The sequence below is a fragment of the Perca fluviatilis genome, chromosome 17, assembly GCF_010015445.1.
Source record: "Perca fluviatilis chromosome 17, GENO_Pfluv_1.0, whole genome shotgun sequence".
Lineage (NCBI taxonomy): Eukaryota > Metazoa > Chordata > Actinopteri > Perciformes > Percidae > Perca > Perca fluviatilis.
The window spans coordinates 23,472,114-23,492,591 of record NC_053128.1 but is presented as its reverse complement, the minus strand read 5'-3'; the positions used below and the strand labels follow the sequence as shown (position 1 = coordinate 23,492,591).

The 20,478-nt window shown below is 39.5% G+C and overlaps 1 protein-coding gene across 4 annotated transcripts; it reads right to left on the bottom strand.

The window, feature by feature from the left end:
• Window positions 1-94: 94 nt before the first annotated feature.
• LOC120545381 (guanine nucleotide-binding protein subunit alpha-14-like) lies at window positions 95-20,338 on the bottom strand. 4 transcript variants are annotated; one of them, XM_039779636.1, is made up of 12 exons: window positions 19,996-20,111; window positions 17,538-17,722; window positions 9,590-9,656; window positions 9,240-9,440; window positions 8,571-8,747; window positions 4,927-5,029; window positions 2,251-2,382; window positions 2,009-2,095; window positions 1,738-1,836; window positions 1,610-1,648; window positions 1,123-1,170; window positions 95-996 (listed from the first exon to the last, which is right to left on the bottom strand). In XM_039779636.1, exons 1-12 carry the CDS (start codon window positions 20,069-20,071, stop codon window positions 966-968), a joined length of 1,245 nt encoding a protein of 414 aa, XP_039635570.1. In that variant the 5' UTR covers window positions 20,072-20,111; the 3' UTR covers window positions 95-965. The 4 variants fall into 4 exon arrangements, with proteins under 4 accessions (XP_039635570.1, XP_039635573.1, XP_039635571.1 ...); XM_039779639.1 differs by lacking the exons at window positions 17,538-17,722; window positions 19,996-20,111 and adding an exon at window positions 11,158-11,393 and having other exon boundaries at window positions 95-999; XM_039779637.1 differs by lacking the exons at window positions 95-996; window positions 1,123-1,170; window positions 1,610-1,648; ... (5 more) ...; window positions 9,240-9,440; window positions 9,590-9,656 and adding exons at window positions 13,637-14,359; window positions 15,233-15,386; window positions 15,477-15,606; window positions 16,396-16,524; window positions 16,751-16,905 and having other exon boundaries at window positions 19,996-20,338.
• Window positions 20,339-20,478: the final 140 nt, after the last annotated feature.

Genomic DNA, 20,478 nt, shown 5'->3' with positions numbered 1-20,478 from the left:
AAAGATGCAGAGTAAGTCATGGGTGTAAGAAGACCAATACTTTCCTGCTAAATGTTGAATCAAAGTCCTTACAAATCAAGATATAAAAACAACGTTCAGACTTCAGCCCATTTTTATTGAGTTACTAGACAATGCTCCATTATTTCTTCACACATCCTCAATACACCATAGAAGACTCATGGGTAAGAGGACCATTAGTATCTATGAGGGGACATGCACTGACGCACAAACAGGATATTGTGCTTTACAGAAATGCCATCCTTATTTCTCTGAGGTTTCTTCCTGATGATCCAGGAGAGGCTGAAGAGATTATTTCCAGTTTATGGATCTGATAAATGGATTGAAAACACACACATTGCAGAGCAAAAAAGACATGCGCTCAAATTGCACTGATGACTTGGTTTCAGATACTCTAAAAGTTTAAATATTTTTGGATTGCTTAAATGCAGTAGTTGGTCATCTATGGCACAAGGGTTTTTGGCCACACCATGTGCTTTTGTTGTAGATTGATGTCGCACAAGTCCCCTCTTTATCTGAAATACTGAGTGTGACCAGTAAAGGGGGGATATTATTGCTTAACTGCTTCTCATGCACACAACTACAACACAATACTCTACAAATAGATTTGTGCAGTGCACTGTCGGGTGTGTAATTGCATTTCCTACCCCTCCGTGAACAACGATGCTACTCTAGAGGTGCTGCCAAGCATCCCCCTTGACTTATAATTCTCTGGATTGCAGGTGTAAAAATGTACAGGAGATGCTACAGCAGCCATAAAGAATGAGAACTAACTCTTGAGTGTTAACAGGAACTATTGCAACTTGTGTTTTCATATTAAACTCCTGTGTCTAATTCACAAACATACACATTAGCTTTACAAGCCTTCGACTTTGTTTTCCAGCTTCACCCGTACAATACGTGACTTCAGAACATTGAGATGACCCATCCATTTAGGATGTTTGGGTTTAAGAGCTGCTGGCACCGGCTACGTCTGGTCTGCTGGGAAGACGAAGGAAAAAAATCAGACATTAAAGACGGGTATGTTTATGTAGGGATGACAGACTGCTGACACAAGGCCATTTCTCTTCCATGTGTGAACTAAAAACGTCTTGGAGGACTTACTCTGTTCCGCCCGCTGCTGGCTCCGGTCCCAGCAGAAAACTATTCATTCTTGAATGAAAGAAAAAAAATAGAGTGGTCGTTAGAGCAGAATTTATTGTTGAGGTGTTGTAATGCACTGGTATTTTGCAAATTTGAAGACTCATGCAAATTATGAGTTGATGTACAATTAATCAGCCAGAGATTAGGGAGTGAATTCTACAGTGTTGTTCCAACATTTACAGAGTAATAGATCACTCTGCAATAAGGACTGGCTCATTTATTTTACTGTAATGATAAATGAGATGAAAGTGATGGATTTAGCATCTTTTTTCCCCCCTGTGTCCTTCCAGTAATTGCAACCATAGTCAAATCCAATTGGTCCTCATCCAGCAGAAGATCCCTGTGATCTAAAACTGAGCCCATCTGATAAATGAGCACTCCAGCCAAGTATAAAACTGAGGTAGGGGCCTCTGCAGAAGTAATAAGAGGCAGGAGAGTTGATGCTTACTTTGAGTTCTCCGCTGCTTCCTTCAGTTCCTTGTCAAGTCTAGAGGTGAGTTCAAATGACAAGATGAATATAAAATCATTTAATAAGACAACTCGGGTGTTGGTGGTGCAGCGTTTGGAGGGACTCACTTAATGATGCACTCTGGGATCTGGATGGAATCCATGGGGATGAATTCCTGTAGTTCATCCAAACTGTTCACATACTTAATCTTACTGCTGAACTTGGTGCTGTGATGAGGACGAAAAACACACATTTAGCATTCTAACTTTTGCTAATTAGCTAAGTTGTTAAAATGAATCCTGTTAACCAATATCTGTACAAATCTAATAGTTGTTGAGCTATTTCAGTGGTGGACCGAACTGACACGGCAATCCCTAAAAATAAAAAGATAATTTTTACCTGATGAAGGGCTTGGTGATGGCTAGAACAGTCCTGATAAACCATGATGGATGGAGAATAATGAAGGATTTCAAATTCTTCCTGAGTCTGAAGACAACACAATGAGTCACATGTTAGGTGTGTTAATGTCCATGTTGCATTTTCACATTTATTCAGGGGAGATGTAAATCATCACCACAAGTCATGCTACAGTTATCTCTCACAAAGTCATTATCACAATTGTGTAAGTGAATGGAACAGACCTTCTGTCAATCATATGATAGCATTTCTTCAGCCAACCAAGGCCAGGCATTCTTCTGTGGGGTGTGGCTCCATTCAGGTACACGATCATGTAGTCCTCTGCCACCATCAGCTCCAATGTGCTGATCACATAGCTGAAAACACACACAGTTAGATATTTAAATGCTTGATGACCTTGATTTCTAACAGAATTAGAATTTTCTGGAATAAGTATAATTGACCCAAAAATTGTACATTGTACCATCTACTCTCCACTTACTCTTTATAAGCCAAAATTCAACAAGATAGTGTAAAGTGCCATGCTAGCACTGTACATTAGCATAGCAGTGCATAGAGCTAAATACTAACATAAGCATGCTAACATGCCCACAATAACAATGGTAACATGCTGATTTTTAGTAGGTATATAATGTTTACCATGTTATCAATTAGCACTAAGAGTTCATCCTAAGGGGGACATGAATGTCTGTACAAAATTCCATGGCAGTCCATCCAATAGTTGTATGGTCTCGCTTTGCCAGACTTTTCTCCACAGCGCTGCAGGGGAGGGTCTGGCTAGTCCACACAGCATTCCGGGATGAGAGAAAAACGTGCTCTGGTTTATTGGCATTTCTTTAAACCAATCACTATCATCATGGGCGGTGCTAAGCACCGGACAGAGCCACGTTGCCGCTGAAAAATAGCCTAGGGAAGGAACTTGTTTTGGTGGAATGTGTACATTCAAAAGTTGCTTTAGTCGTGCAAGAGAAAACTCAGATTGGACAGATAGTCTAGCTAGCTGTCTGGATTTACCCTGCAGAGATCTGAGGAGCAGTTACCGATAGTCCTCATAAATCAACCAGAGTTTAAAATTCCAACACAAAGAAAGTGGAAGGTAACGGACATCTGGCCGAAAAGAGTAAAATCTGGCAGAATTTCCGTCGGCAACTGAGCAATCCCGGGAAGTGGAATGTCGTGGATATAGAATAATAGTTGTAGAAATATTTCAGTCTGGATTAAAGTGGTGGATCACACAGTAGATCGGCATTGCTATCCCTAGCGCCAATCTACTAGCATGCCTAAAAATTGAAAACGAAGACAAATTCCATTTCCATTGTTTAAATATGGTATTCGACTCTGGAAATACAATGACAATTGTGACAAATAGGGCAAAACCATTAGGAGAATATAATTGTAGTTCTTATACTGTAGATAAAATAATTAGCCAAAGCAAACATGACATCCAAACTATAATGTTACAATAATTTATGCCCTCATGCCTCTTACAAAAACTATCCTGTTTGCCAGTCTGTTCTGTGTCAGTCATGTATTCCAATCAGCAAAATTCCAGATACCAGAAAAATAAACATCACTTAAGTCTTTAACATCACGTATGTCAAAATGGTGAAATGCAAGAGCAAGAAATGGAGAAGCATGTTTTGTTAGTCTACGTATCTACAATATGAAGTAACAGGATACCTATACCATCTTGCTATGATCCTCTGATGTCAGCTATGAGAAATTCGTACAAATGTTGCTTCAAGGATGAGCGGTTTTGCTTTGAATTTCTTTTTTTCCTTCTCCTGCATCCACCTCAGCAGCTCAATCAGACTGCTACCTTAATAACATCCAATACTCTGAAACCAAATAAAACCAAGCTCTTTCGCATTTCTCTCCCCACCTTCTCTGCTTTTTCTCAGTCGGCAGGGACCTTTGTCATCTCCTTTGAAAATGGTTGACAATATTCTCAGCTAACATAGTCCTCTCTAGTTTCCTCAATAACTAACTTCAATGAATTTGGGCTCACTCGGACTCTCCTCTCCTTCTGATCCAATGTCATTCTCCAGCTTACAAATGAACCCTGCTGATCCACTCCGTTTCGTGACTATTGTGATCATCTCCCACTGACATCAAGCAGTATACCATTCACATCCCAGCTATAGTAAACTCCTTGCTAGGATTCAGACCTCAAGCCATCTGGCATCAGAAAGTACAGACACTGCGGTTTACCCCCTTTCATTGCTATCCAAAACTCTCAGATATGCCAGCTTACTCAATATCTTTCACAAAACAGCCTGTGGGATCCAAATCACACTGTCCAAGCATGAAATGAAACAGTGAAGACATAAATATTGGAGGTCTCCACAAACAAGCTAGACTATCACTGAGTTTTCCTTGTGCAGAGGGACTATGGTTGATTTAAAAAATTAAGTAGCATCCTTAACATGCTAAATACTATTTATGGAAAATAAAATGCATCTTTTGAGTGAGGTCTTTTTGTATAAATCAAAAAGGACGGCATCATATCTTAAATAAAATAGAACCTGAGCTACGGTATGTCATTAAAAGAGTCTTTAGCAATATGCTATCAGCTCTGTGAGACTGTAGGTACAGTGTTCCACCATCTTAGTTTAGCATGCAAACATTTTCCATTTAACAATTATAACATGTCTCGGTCCTCTGGGGACCATGAATTCACTGCAATCCAACAAACAGGTTTTAGCCATGTTAGCTGCATGGCTCTAGAGGGGGGGGGGTGTGTGTGTGTGTGTGTGTGTGTGTGTGTGTGTGTGTGTGTGTGTGTGTGTGTGTGTGTGTGTGTGTGTGTGTGTGTGTGTGTGTGTGTGTGTGTGTGTGTGTGTGTGTGTGTGTGTGTGTGTGTGTGTGTGTGTGTGTGTGTGTGTGTGTGTGTAACTCACAGGAAGAGGTTCTCCATTATTTCATGGTAGTCCTCTCTGTCGCTGTCTGGCAGGAAACAGGCAGCAAACACTATGATGGCATTCGCTCCGTTGCCATAGTAGCCTTGATAAAAACACATAAAATAAAAGTAATAGGCGTCAACTTGACCTTGTTCCATTGTTGGCGAGAGCTTAGCCTTAATTAGCATAGTTATTATAATTTGATTGCTCCCTTATTTTCCTCTTTTTTGTTGAATTTATCTCCCAATATGTGTCTTTTGTCTGAGTGCCTCGCTGTCCTGTTTCCTCTCACTACTTTTCAGATTAATGTAATTTCCTTTTATTCACCAACCCATTCATCATCAGATTTGGTGTCACTCAGAGAGAGGGTCTTTTATCTAAAAAGGACAGAGCTTGTGATATTTTCAGTGACAGACGTCTCCGTTTCCATGGGACGGGTGTGTTTCACTGAAGACCACAGCACAGTGGGAAGAAAATGCACTAACTGCTATGGTTAGGGATCAGATTTCCACCAATAATTGTAATATGGCCAGTAATTACTAAAGGCACAGGCTTACCAGGATGGAAGCCCATGGCCCTGGGGTGTGAGGGCCCCGCAGAGAGGAAAGAGAGAAATGGGGCCCCTGCCTGTGAAAGTAATATCGTGTGACTCCGTGTCCGGCCTTAATTTAAGACCCAGGTCCCCAAGCAGTCTTAATGAAGCTACATAGATGGTGACTGACTAAAGGGAAAAAAACTACTTAATTAAGCTGTACAAGTACAGGTTGGGCGACCATGAGAAAAGCTTAAATGCTTTCTGGCAAAGACTCTGGAACTCTGCTTTAGAGATAAACACTATTCTTCTAATAGATGTTCCCTCATTCGGTGTTTTGTAGAGCTGAATGATCAATTAGTCGAAAAATGCCAAAAATGTTGGTTTTAGTTTCTACAATGAATTTTCTTCTTTGACATTGTATAGACTGATACATTGAGAAAGATTACTGACAGATCAACTGATAATGAAAATAATCATAAGGGTTTAAATTATGGTTGTGGAGCGTGCTGTCTAACACACATTACCACACAGACATTCACATAATTTTCATACCATTCAGTGACATCTAATGTCCTGTATTGAAGTAACTGCACCCGTTTCTCCACTTATTGTTTTCCCTTTAATTCGTCACTTGTCTATACCCACTAGAGGGTTGTTTGGGACAGCAGCAGCCACCCATCATCAAACACACAGAGTATATAATTGTCTAGTGAACACTTTGCCAATTTTCAACTTGAATCCTAATTGTTGTAATGTGCTGAGGACGTGTGAAAATTTCCGTTTGTGGAGAGTTCCCTCCCTGATGGCCACTGAATGATGAAATACTCAGCTGGCTTCAACTACAGTCTGTATTTCCTCATTTTTGTTGGTTGGCCCACCACCAAAGTAAGATGAAGCTTTTCCAAAATGAGACATCATTCTGCCATCTTGTTAGCTAAGAAGTGACAGTTGCCAGCTCGAAAACAATAGCTGATTGTGATACAGTAGACCAGGGAAGACTTTTTTTTAAATATGCCGTTACTTCTGAAATCAGATATTCAGGCCTGCTGTAAACTGAAACAGAAAATGTTTACTGTGCTCAAACAAAGGATCCCCATATTAAATCTGCTGAATAGATGCTGTCAGTTCAGTGACTTGCGATTAATTTAATGCAAAACGTGCAATAAATTATTGGGTATTGTAGGAAGAGTAATAAAAGGAGAGGTTCACTTTTTTTGGTCTCAAGCCCGTATGTGCATTGCAACAGTTTTTGGTAGCTGCAATTGTTTCAGAGAACAGATCCCTTTCTAAAATATATGAGCGACAAACGCCACAGTTCTCTTCTATACAAAAACTCCAAGTTCAGCTGAGTTTGTCAATTTAAGATGGCAAATGCACACAATGAAGTCAAATTGGTCTACAAGCTTTTCATAATAATGTCAGTATACCAAAAATATGAAATATGCCATGTAAATACCTGCATTATTAATGCACTAGCCCCACTAAACTCATACTTCTGTTCTCCTAAAAAAATATTTCTAACCTTGTTTAATGTGTAATGTGTATATTGCCACCTTTACTACAAAGAGCATTGCCCTTTACTGCATGAGCTTGGACTGGTGTTCAATTGATCAAAGTTTCAAAGTCACCCTTTCAGGAGAACAAGCCATAAATAAAAACTGATTAAATCTTTTTTTAACCGAAAATGCAAAAGAGTTGGAGGTGCGCAGTGTCTCAGGTCTTCCTCTCAGGATGTGTAAAGCCCCAGCAACCTGCCTCCAAGGAAATATTACAGCATGTATGTTGCCTCAGAGGTGAAATCCCAGGGCAACGAAAGTCTCCAAATCACTCACAACTGCTCTAAAGCTTAAAGTGATGGTTCGGAGTAATTTCACCCTAGGGTCCTTTGCACCATGACCTCGAGCCAATCACCCCCCCAGAAGCTTTTTTCACCTGGGTCGAACATTGGGAGAGTTAGCGTAGAGTAGCGTTATCAGCTGAATAGCTTAGCGCAGGGGCTAATGGCTCCAAAGTGTCTCTTAACATTACCCCACTAATAATGCCCGAAATGATACCAAACGTCTACAGTAGTACAAATAGGTTATGCACTCATAAAACGATGGATTGTAAAGTTTGTAAGTACACCAGAAGTTTATGTAAATAACACTTGCCTGCTGGCTTCTGCTCTCTGCTGTTGTTGCTGCTGTAAGACGAGTGCTTGGGGCCGTCTACAAATTACAACACCGAAAAGAGATGCAACAAAAATATTTATTAATTTAACTTATTTTTTAAAGTAAGTGCTGTAGAATAACTAGCAGGAGACAAGTTATAATTGAGGTAAGTTTGGAGACATTACCTTATTTAATCATTAAATTAATAAATATTTTTGTTGCATCTCTTTTCGTTGTTGTAATTTGTTGAGCGCCCTAAGTACTTCTGCCCGGTAGTAAGCAGCAGCAGCAGAGAGCAGAAGCCAGCAGGCAAGTGTTATCTACATAAACTTCTGGTGTACTTACAAACTTTACAATCCATCGTTTTTTGAGTGCATAACCTATTTGTACTACTGTAGACGTTTGGTATCATTTCGGGCATTATTAGTGGGGTAATGTTAAGAGACACTTCGGAGCCATTAGCCCCTGCGCTAAGCTATTCAGCTGATAACGCTACTCTACGCTAACTCTCCCAATGTTCGACCCAGGTGAAAAAAGCTTCTGGGGGAGTGTTTGGCTCGAGGTCATGGTGCAAAGGACCCTAGGGTGAAATTACTCCGAACCATCACTTTAATGTCTGTGAGCACACGGTAATACTGAAGGCCATATAATGCCACTTTGATCAACTCAGCTTTTCCCATTAGATTTTTCGCAGATGGACAGTAAGAAGACAATGTTTACAGTAGAGAGTTTAGTGAAGAAGTCAAATATGATTCTGAAAAGGGAGGCGAACATGTTCCCCATCCCCCTCCCAATATACCCTATAGGTATGCAAGTATTGCTAAGACTTGCAAAAATGTGAACCATAATAATTTCATATCCAGTATTGAGTATATTTGAAAAATATTTGCTTCTGTAAATACAGGTAGATGGACATAACATCCATATTTACAATGGTAAAACAGCTCTTTAATAGTCACCTCCATGGGAGATGACTCTCATGTAGGACTCAATGATCTTCATGTTGATGCGGTGCTCCTGCTCCCCAATGACGACAGTCCTCCATAGTTTGCCGTCCTGGCGCTCCTCTTCAGCGCTGTATGTCGGGATTGGATTGTAAGGCTCACTTGTTCCGCTCCTATTGGCTGCATTGGGGTCTGATATGAGAAAGAACCAATACTGTGTGATAGGCACAGGTGTTACTAACATCATTAATGATGGCTCTGTTTTGTTCAAGTGTCCCAGTAAGCCATGTCAGTGTGACATTTAACCAACATGCACAATACCAGGCCCCTGAAACTAAAGTAGCTAAATGGAATTCCCTAACCCAAAAATTGTTTTATTCACACCTGTGCTTTTCCTACTATGACATGTCAAAATGTCTTCTGTGAAAAAGAGACTTAAATCCGTAGTCAACCTTGGTGGTTTGGAGAATTATAAAACAAGTTAATAAAGTTGCGGTGATAAAAAAAATAAAATTAAAATAAATCATGACAGCACAAATATCTTTTTCGGGAGTTGTATATACAAAAATGAGACTAGCTAGGAAATTCTGAGTCTTTTTTGTTTTCTATACATCAACATGTTGGCACATCTTGCCTCCTTCAGCATCATGATGATTCAAGAGGTTTCTATTCTGAAGTACCCACCTTCCCAGTCCATTTCATGGTCCGTGTAGTCGAGGTAATCCCCCTCATCAGGAGTGTCGAGGTCGTCAACGTTAATGTCGAGATCATCCGGCGTCTCCCCCAAGTCATCCTCGCTCTGGTCCAGTGACAAGCTGATTCGAGGGGCAGATAGCTTTTTTCTTTGGGTGGGACCTCCTTGCAGGGATAGAGAGGTAGGGGGGACTTAAAAAAAAAAAAAAAAAACATACATGAAAACAGTGATTCACTTGGCTCATGACTGTCTTTTAGATGTCAAAAATTATTTTCTTTACATTTCTTTTGAATAACTGTTGGTTTGCTTTGAATCTGAGCATTGGTTGACTCATACTCACCGGGTCTGCCTTCGCCCCCCTCAGAGTTCATTTTACTCTCTGATGCCAGGTCCATCCCCAGGAGGACCTATCAGACGATAATTACAGTTATTAAGTTGACTCTTATGATACAACAAACCTGGAGAGTATCCAGACTATTGTGTAATGCATCGCCTGGGATTCCTCTAATCTGAATCTTGATATGATTTATTAAGTGGGGAAGACCAGTTAATTAAAATCGCAACTTGTGCCAAACTTTAAAAAGACCAGTAGTAGAACGTAAGGAAATTTGAAAAAAGTACTGTATTTATTTCTTTATACTTTTACACTACATTTCAGAGGGAAATATTACTATTATTTTATGACACATTTGTTTAGTCACAAGTTACTTTACACATAAAACACATGATAAACTTGTAAATGATGCACTGTTATAGATTGAACTTCTCAGCCATAAAATAAATTGAATTACTTCCACCAACTACAACAGTATCAGTAATAATATATCATAGTATAACAGCCATTTTCTGCATTATGAGTACTTTTACTTTTGATAATACAATTTGCTGATACCAGTTACATACCTTTTGCTTAAGGGACATTTTCAATGCATGACTTTTACTGAAGTATTTCTACTTTTACTTAAGTCAAGGATCTCAATAAGCCACCACTGAAAACTACTTTCTTAAATAGTGTTTGGACCACAAAGTAGAGATAGACCATAAATTAGCCAATATTAGTTTTTTGCAGATACTGTTATCTAAGTTGAGGTAATTGAGAAATAGTGTCACCATAAAGTGTAGTGTGTTGAATGATTACAATTGGCCAATATATGTTAATCTGATATTCTACCAATGGATTTCCAGTTATCAGAGAACAGGGGTACACGAGTGGTAAGGGGAGAAAGGAGTGGAAGGGATGAGGGAAAGAAAGATTGAGGTTAAAAGGTCATCTTTCCCTATTAATAATCCTTCCATTCAAACTGGAGGAGGGGGTGTGATGCTGAGGGGTGGGAGGAGGGGAAAGAAACCAGGACATGTTACATCATGACAAGCTCATTCCCTCTCCTCGCAGTCTTTTTCTAGTGCTGATTCAAATTGAATAACTGCACGCTCGCATGAGCACAGATTGGGCAGAGATGCAAATTCACAGTGAGTCACGTGTGCTCATTCGCATGAAAAAAAACATCCTTGTTCCTTCTCGGGAGACTGCCTGAACAAGGAAGATGTGATTGTATTAACAGCGGCAACATAAAAAAAAAAATAAAATAAAAAAAGATTCTGAATGGTGACTCCTGCACAGTTGACATGCTGACGATTCACAGGAACATGTACAGTATGTGTGCACACACACACACAAAATTACAAAAAATTCAGCATCAGCTGTTATGTGCTTCTTCCATGGAGGATGCGGAGCTGCTTTAGATCATCTTTCACAGCACAGCACAGCACAGGACCACAGTGCTGATGACAGCAGCCCCTCCCTCATTCTTGCTTCCTGTCTGCTGGCTTTGAGGAAAAAAATAAATAAAAAAAATACAAGAACATATCCCTCTTTTTATCTTCACGGAATAAAAGCCATCTACTCACCACTGCTGGGGATCGGGAATCTCTTGTCCTTTTGCGTCTCAGAGCATGGATGTACTTCCAAGTTCCCTGCCTATTTCCTTTTCTCCCAGCCTCTCGGTGGAGATGCTCAGCTTACAAACAGCTCACAGCTTCCACCATTTTGTGGTCACATGATCTGGGTCACACCAAATAAGGGCGATCACCTGCTATCACAGCTCTCAGCACAGCAGCAGCTGTAGGCAGTGCAACTGGATGGAGATATAGGAGGAGTTGTGTTTGTGTGTCATTATCATCCTCGTCTGGAGGGGGTTAACTGTGCGTCTATGTGTAGACACTGTTTTATTACTACCCGTGAAGAGGGTGGGGCTGCTATTAATGCCTCACAGTAGATTTATGAGCCTGACTGTGCAGCTACGTACAAGATTGTATTAGCCCTTAGGGTTAGTAAAAAAACGAAGCAATAACAATCAGAAACAAGAACATTGTAAGCTTCTTGTGCTGATAATATTCACACGCTTTACCACATGCTGGCAAGAAAATAGCGACTGCAGGCAACTTTAAATGTGTCCTTAATATTTTGAATTTGCCCTAAACTTTTCAACCCTTGAGAAAACTACTGTATAGCCACAAATCAGATACAGTCGTACCCATTGGTGCCGGTGTTGTGCCGAGTTTTGCATCACTGCCAAGAATTGCATCCACCTCGCGGGAAGCAAGGAAACGCTACTACTACAGAGTCTAATAAAACCTCGATGACTCTAAAAGGTTCTAAAATTATTAGACTTCAGATCATTTACCATCATTGATGAACGTGACAAAGAAGTTTATAGCCTAGTTCTTAAACAGTACTTTTGCCTTAGTACACACAAGAAGCAGCCGTTTGCTTGTGGTATCCACGTGTACACATGCTGCTTTCCATTCAGCTCGGAAGTCGGAACTGGGAACGTCACACCTGAGATGACAGTGTTCCAGTTACAAGTCGGAAAAGAGGGGTTGGGTTCTCTTAATACATCCATGGTTGTGTAGGGGAGCACTAGCCAGGTTGCCAATACCAGTTGATAACAATGCATTGTGTGGCATTTTGCACTAATGTTACCGACACAACACCACCATAGAACTAGATTAGCCTACCGCACAAATTTCAAATACCAGCCAACAGGCCGGGTTTACACAATCGTACGTGTCGCAATGTCTCACAGAAAACGGCGCTCTCACTCAACAGCCCCGAAAACACCAGAGATTACGTCATCAGCGGGCCAAACCTGCCACCCCTCTACTTCTCACACACTGACCAAGCAAGTACCATGCATTCCCCAGAGAGGTAGTAGACGATAGATAAATAGAGGTAGATAGACGATTTTTATAAAAAAAAAAAAAAGTATATAGACACTGAGTACAGGAGACTGCCGGTGCCACTGATCGTACCTAAACAGTCTCTCCTTCCTTGTGGAAGCAGGCTTTGTTCTCTCCACAGGCCTAACCTTGCTGAATGACTTAACTTACCACTGTTCAGTCCCAACAGGAAGACAGAGGCCAGCCTGTCAGACCTGTGCACATTGTTTAGTACAAAGGTTGTTACCACAGCATGCCAATCAGTGTGACCACGCCTGGAGTTCCAGTATATGGCAGGTATGTCAAAAAACAGCTTTTGGTTAATGAGTGCCATGCAGCTGTTGTCTGCAAAAAAATATTTTTTTTTTCCCCCTCATATACAATAATGTCAAAAAGTTCAGTGCAAAGTGACAAGAAAATAAGGAACAAACAAGGCAGAATCCAGGTAAACTAAAAAACACAAATTACACATGGTTTTAAAGGACCCATATTGTGCTCATTTTCAGGTTCATACTTGTATTTTGGGTTTCTACTAGAACATGTTTAAATGCTTTAATAAAAAAAAACATTTTTCTTATAGCTCGTTTGTCTGAATATACCTGTATTCACCCCCTGTCTGAAAAGCTTTGTTTTAGCACCTGTCACTTTAAAGCTGCAGTGATTAGAAAGCAAAAACACACCAGGATTTGAAGCAGAGTGAGACCTCTTTCCTGTAGCTCTCTCTCACCCCTCTCTGACACACGGGCATATGGGCTAGATTTTCTAAAGCCTGAAAACAGAGCCAAGAGGAGGTGCGGAAGTCTAATTTTCTCTCAGACAACTTTAATTACAATTACCTGAAAGATTTTTACCCAACGCAAAAACAAATGCCAACCACAGCTTTAAACCCCCCTCCCCAAAAACGGCAGTCTGCTCTGATTGGTCAGCTTTTCTGGGGTCTTTCGATCTGCGCTCTTGTCTCTGTAGCAGCACATTCTACATACAGTATATACAGTAAAGTTGTGAGATTACAACCGTACAGAAGTCCTGATGACTCTTTTAAAAAGGCAGTTTCTAAATACAGGCTGTCTGCATTTTTGTAGTTTGAGTGTCTTTGACTCGATTCTTTTACAGTATTTATATAGCGCCTCCACCTGCTTTATAACCAAAAAGGACATGGAAATCTCACTTTTTACAATATCAGACCTTTAATATCTAGTGAAAAATAATCATTTTATAGGCTACATGGTTGTTTCTGCACACATAAAAACATTAGCATAAATACAAACTCTGGGATTGTTGGTCCCAGCAGGGTATTCTTTTACTTCCTCCTCACAGCGCTGTAAGGCAGGGTGGGTTGCATTCTTAGTAGACAAGACTTTGTCTAACCAGTTTAGTACTATTAACTATCCATCTAACAGCAATGGTATGCAAGGAATCTCTATAACAATTCAGTACTGACATTGCAGTTGTTAATTTCTCTCCTGTAGCAATAGAAAGTTTTTTTTTTTACCATTTATATAAAAAAAATGGCATATACTGCCTGTATTTTACAGTGCAAGGATAAATGTCCCTTACCTGTCATTGCTGTCTGATTGCCTCTTGATGTCTTTGAACAAGCTGCAACCGACAGCACAACAGATAAAATGTCCATAAAAGTTACATGTCACTGTATAACCAGGCACCTAAAGGTGAAACCATCACTTTGTCCTACAACCTCCTTATTGGAGGTTGAACAGGTCAAAGTTCTCTTGGCGTATTGTATCTTCAACTGCTTTGAATACAACCCGGATGTTCCCTGTGTCCGTGGCACAGGTGTAGTGTGAGTAAAAGGATTTAGGATGCCCTCGGTGCTCATCAACGTACATTTGTTTGATGAACTTTTTCGCAGCTCCAGCATCACACTGGGGCCCTGTGGAGGCAAAAGTGGCCAAAATCAGAAACATGCAATTAAAACATTGAAAGCAAAATGCAGAAAAATGACCCGTGTGACAGTTATATTGCATCATTAGATTAATATTATTCATGCATTAGCAGCATTTTACTGTTGTACAATAGTTGGACTACAACTAATAATTATTTTCATTATGGATTGATTGATTGATTGATTGATTGATTGATTGTTCAGTTTGTAAAAACTTCAGAAAATAGAAGACCTCAAGATTATAAAAAAAAAAAGAAATACAAAAAGCAAATCCTCACATTTGAGCGGTTGGAACCATGAAATGTTATGTTAATGTTAAGTTTGAAACAAATACCAAAATCTGTTGCCATTTAATTTTCTGTCAATCAATTAATCAACAAATTGTTTCAGCTGCACTTGCGTTAGGTAGTTTAATCTGTAACATTTATGAGCTCTTCTTTTGTTTTCTATGCAAAAATCTTGATTTGTAAAGGAACTAGTAACTAAAGCTGTCATAATAGTAGTGAAGTAAAAATGATACTTCCCTCTGAATTGTAGTGGAGTAAAGATGGAAAGTGACATTAAATGAAAAGTCTCAAGTAAAGTACAAGTACCTTAAATCTGTAATTAAGCACAGTACATAAAGGTAAGCAGCAAATCATCGTTTGAGTCCAGAATACTCAGATGCTCAAATAAAATGGCAACTATGTATGTATGTATGTATGTATGTATGTATGTATGTATGTATGTATGTATGTATGTATGTATGTATGTATGTATGTATACATAAATAATGGTGCACTAAATTCTTAAGTGATTTCGTTCTCCGCTATGAATGCCATTTTCACACAGAGCACAACAAAAAGAGAACACATAATTTACCAGTAAAGGCCGGGAAGTAGGTTGCCAAATGTGAATGTGTGATTTTCTCCTCTAGCAAGTCCGTTTTGTTCAGGAAGAGGATGATGGAGGACTCCTGGAACCAAGGGTATGAGATGATGGTCTTGAACAAGGCGACGCTCTCTTTCAGTCGATTCTGAAGGAGGTGAGAAAAAAAAAAATAATGTATCGGAACTACTGAGAGCAATTGCAGCCATGGCACAATAAATCAATAATTAATACGTACATCTTTCTCATTCTCGTTAAGGACTTGATCATACTCGCTGAGGGCTGCTAGAAATATGATGGAAGTGACATTCTCAAAACAGTGGATCCATTTCCTCCTCTCTGAACGCTGACCGCCCACATCCACCATCCTAGAGACAACAATTGATTGAAGTAAAACTCATGATTGTTTTAAAGGAATAGTTTGCCAATTTGAGAACTACAATACTTATTTGCTTTCTTGCCAAGAGTTTGAGAAGATGTTAAATATGAAGCTAGAGCTTAGCATACGTTCTGGAAACGGGGGAATAGATAGTGTGGCTCTGTCTAAAAAGGTTAAAAAAAAAAAAAAAACATTCTCACTAATTAACACATATCTATTATTTTCAATTTAGATGAAAACAAAAAATGTAAAAACAATGTTGGTAATTTAAAACAGCTGGACATTTTCACTTTTGTTTGCATATGAATGATACAAAAAATACAGTATGTTGTGTGTTGATTAGTGAGGTTTTTTTTTTTTTTTTTTTTTTTATAAATCATTGCAAGGAGCCAGGCCAACTATTTGACCGTTTCCAATCTTCATGCTAAGCTAATGTGAATCGCCTGTTTGCTCTAGCTTCATATTTAGCGCACAGACATGAGAGTGGTATCAATCTTCTCATCAAACTCTTAGCAAGAGAGCAAATAATGTTTTGTTTTTTTCAAAATGTTGAACTATTTCTTTAACAGATGCACTCTCTGAATTTGTTATAGGGCCACATCATTTCACCAAATGCCCAAATTCCCCCACTGAAGTTTTAAAGCATCAGAGATATAAATCTGGGATACTATTCTTTTTCTTATGTTGTTTTAGTCAGAAAACCTGTCAAACATTTACAAAATTTTTCAATTGTCCTTATATTTGTGCTGTGGCAGGTAATAAAAGTACAATACCCTACCTGAAGATAACTTTTGACAGGTCAAAGGGGTACTCTATGATGCCCGTGGTGGGGACCCTGACCCTCAAGATGTCCTGCAGGGTGGGGATGTATGACTGGGCTGTGATTCTGTCCAAGTCACTCAGGTAACTGAAAAGTTAACAATGCAGCCACATTTAATATGCTGACTGGATAAAAGGGCTCATCATGCAGAAATGTGCACTTGTATGCACATTGACAACTATGTTTGATCAGTATGAATCCACACTCTTCAAAATTTGAGTCGATCAATGCATAATGAAGCACTGCAAAAGCTTTGGGTCTCTGGAGGAGCCTTGGATTTATGTAAATGATATACAATATATAAAAGTCTTACTATTTGGCAGAGTCCGATAACTGGAATTCCCTCCTGCGGTCGTAGCACCTTTGAACACCGTGGTCATTCCACACTCGCATAATGGCGTCCGCCTGCCAAGCCTCCAAAGTGGACACCTGGTCTGCCACCACTTGGCTCAGCTTCTGTGCGTGACTCTGACACACACACAAGACGTCCACAGGGAATTTTTCCAAACAAACTTTCAATCTTTGAATGACCAATTAATAGACCGTTAGGAGGATGAGAACTGCAACAGAATCAGGTGAAATTTGTGGTAAAAGTGGGTTACAGACGCTCATTTTAGTGATGTGGCTCTATGGGTGGCAGTTAGTCGGTTAGTCCACCACTTTGGTCCAGACTGAAATATCTCAACAACTACTGGATCGATTGCCATACAATTTTATACAGGTTATACAGTTTGTGGTCCCCACACTATCCATTCTAATGGCTTTGGTGATCCCCTGGCTTTTCCTCCAGCACCACCATGAAGTTAAAATTTTTCTAGTTTTGAATGAAATGTCTCAATATTTTTATTTGTCTAAATACTTTGGTTTATGACCTGCAAAACTAATGACATTCCCATAAGCCTCAGCTGTACGTTATGTTTAGTGACAATTATCAAATGATAGCAATGCTAACATGCCAAACTAAGATGGTGACCATGGAAAAACATAGCCTGCAAAACATCAGCTTGCTAGCATTGACATTGTGAGCACACTGAGCTTCATTGGAGGCTACATAAAATCATCCAGTCTTTTTTTTTTTCTAAACCTGCACAGTTTCTCACAATGTTCTGGTCATCAACGTAGTCTATCCGTAGAGTCCTCATGGCGTGGATCAGCGACTGGATGGCTGTGACGATGTTCTGAAACACTAGCCGAGTGAAACCTTTCCTGTCATCTTCACTGTATCCACTGCCATGGATGATCCTCATCTGTTTGATGAAAGTGCTCTTCCCACTTTCACCAGTCCCTAGGCAAATGAGATGAATGAGAACGAAGGATGAAAAATGGAATAAGATCAAAGCAATGCCAGAAATAGGACAAGCACCAAAAAAATAATCTGAACATCAGTCACAGCTAAACAGGATTTCGGCAACAAAACAACAAAAAAGGCAGCATTCTTAAGAATGCAAGACATTTTCAGAAGTTGTTTCACAGGTTGTTGTTTTTTTCCCCCCCAAAAGGTTGATGTGAGTTATGTGTACGTGAATGGGTGCATATATACTTGGTTTTTTTAGGTGTATGCAATCTGCCAACTTTAATTTCTATAAAACATTGATAATGTTAATGGTCACAGATATAACAGCATAAACCAACTACCTCCCTTAGCTTAGCCACAGTAATTCTGTAAAGTGTCCTTGGGTTTCATGAAAGGCACTATATAAATAAAAATTGTATTATCATCATCATCATCATCATCATCATCATCATCATCATTATTATTATTAAGGAATGCAGGTACTCCCGCTCATTCACTTGTTTTTACTTTCCTTTTCCATGTATTTGCACTTACAAAAACAGTATAAAAACAGATAAAGAACAAATAAATCCAACGATAAAAACACAGTGGACCAAAAGAAATTAAAATTAAGAGAAAAAGATGCACAATATAAATGAATAAACAAGTTACACTAAAGGTTTGTGTTCGATCCGTGCAAGTCAATCAACAGCCATGTGCCCTTGAGTGAAACAGCTTCCTGCAGTCTGGTTGTAAATTACTCTTGATAAGAGTGTCAGCTAAGCACCTAAAATGACTAAAAATGTTAACCATTAGACTGACCTTTACAGGAGGATATTCCAATCTCCAAAATCAAGATGAAGTTTGAAGTAGCGCTGACCTTTTAAACAAAGTCCTTTATGTCCAATGCATTGTTTCCAACATACCGAACAGTGACTCTTTTATAAGTGGACGGTTTTGATAGTTGTGGGGGAAAAACAGGCCTCATGTGAAGCTGCGATATATTTAATACGACTGGTGTTTACTCTTCATCATGGTTATCAACATGTGGCTCTGCACTGCAGTACACATTTCTTCTTTTTTTTTTGCTCTGCATTTTTAAACCTGTCATTTATTTTGCATATGCACATTGCCAATTCAAACAAAAGCAACAAAACCAGCTTGCATGTATTGTACTAACCTAATGCAAAAACGTCCTAACCAAGCAACAGCACATTAAGCAGGGCTGCACCCACTATTTGAAGAATGCAAACGGTAACCTGTAACTACTTTAAAAAGACAAAAACCAAAGCCTTGCTATCTATCGATCCAGATACTTCTGTATTTGCTGGGTTTGTCAGCTCACCCTTATGCACTGGAGCTCAGCGGTACTTGAGTTTCGGTCAGTCCACCACTTTGGCACAGACTGAAATATTTCCAAACCTTTTGGATGAATCATGTTCCTCAGAGGATGAAACTTTTGGTTTTGGTGAAATAACAACTATTAAATTGATTATCATGAAAATTTCTACAGACATTCACGGTGCCCAGAGGATGACGCATAATGACCTTGGTCATCCCCTGAATTTTCCTCTAGCGCCAACATGAGGTTTACATTTGTGGTTTTGAGTCACGTTTGTGAGCTCAGTACTTCAGGTTTGTTATGTGCTACTTCAGCAACTTGTAACTTCTGATGTTAATGCTCAATAAAACATTGACAAAAAAAACAACAACAAAAGCTCAAAGCAAGGTTGGCTACATAATGTGGTCACAATTCTGTAATGTACTATTAAAAATATTAATGTATATTGGCCAATACATAACATTTTAAATCTTAAACAACAAAGACAGCTATTTTATTTCTAACATCTCAAAAAAAGAAAAAGAAAAAAAAAAAAAAAAAAGTATGGTAACAGTAATGTCGACCACATTTAAACGGTAGCCTAATAACCAATTTGTAAAGGAATATTTTTCAATGTCTATTTGAATTTTTAAGTGTCTCAGAAGGGGATCATGTGGTCGTTAATTATGTCCAATCATTTTCAGTCGCAGTGTAAACGTGTGGAAGTTAATTAATAAACTATTCTGACACTCACCTAAAAGCAGCAACTTCAACTCCCGGCGGGAGATTCTTTTATTAAGACGAAGTTGTTTCTCTATTTCTCGGTGTATCTTGAGACTCTCCGCTTCCTCAGCTGACAGGCAGCAATCCATTGTTGTACCAGTCTACGAGCCGCTTTTAGTGAAACTGCGCCCCAGCTGACAGAGATTAGCAAAATGAAGGGGTAATAATTTTTCTCTCGTACCTGTCCCGGAACAGGTGGCTTGGCGACTTTGATCAGTCATTCCTCGTGCAGGATCCAGTTCAGGTGCATTCCACATGCCTGGGGAGGCTGGCTGGCTGGCTGGCTGGCTGGCGGTGGGCAGGCAGGCAGGCAGGCAGTGTGAGTTTACGTAGACAGCGTATATATATCTGCTTACTGGTCCATACTCCGATGGGCCGCTGAATTTGAAACTCGTTTCCCACAATGAAGTAGAGTCAAAGACTGTAAAAGGGTAGAGTTCAGGAAAGAAAACATAATGGAGAACAGCCATGTACGATATACCAACATCTCTGTTTAGGCCTAAATGTGTTCAATCTACCCCAAACACCTAACGACACTATTCATGGACCAATACAAATGAAATTAAAGGGGTAATCCAGTATTTATTGGGGAACTCACACGAGACATTAAAAAAGAAAGTGGTCAAAATTGAAGTTTAAGAAGGCAAGATACAGCCTACTGACT

Bases quoted from the DNA above. Each gene is read 5' to 3' on its own strand.
- LOC120545381 (XM_039779636.1), bottom strand. From the start codon at position 20,071: ATGTGGAATGCACCTGAACTGGATCCTGCACGAGGAATGACTGATCAA. The intron at 9,441-9,589 runs GTGAGTATGAGT...TTTTTTTTTAAG, and splicing joins GGGGGGCGAAGGCAGACCCG to TCCCCCCTACCTCTCTATCC. The intron at 1,649-1,737 runs GTGAGTCCCTCC...ACTCACCTCTAG, and splicing joins ATCCCAGAGTGCATCATTAA to ACTTGACAAGGAACTGAAGG.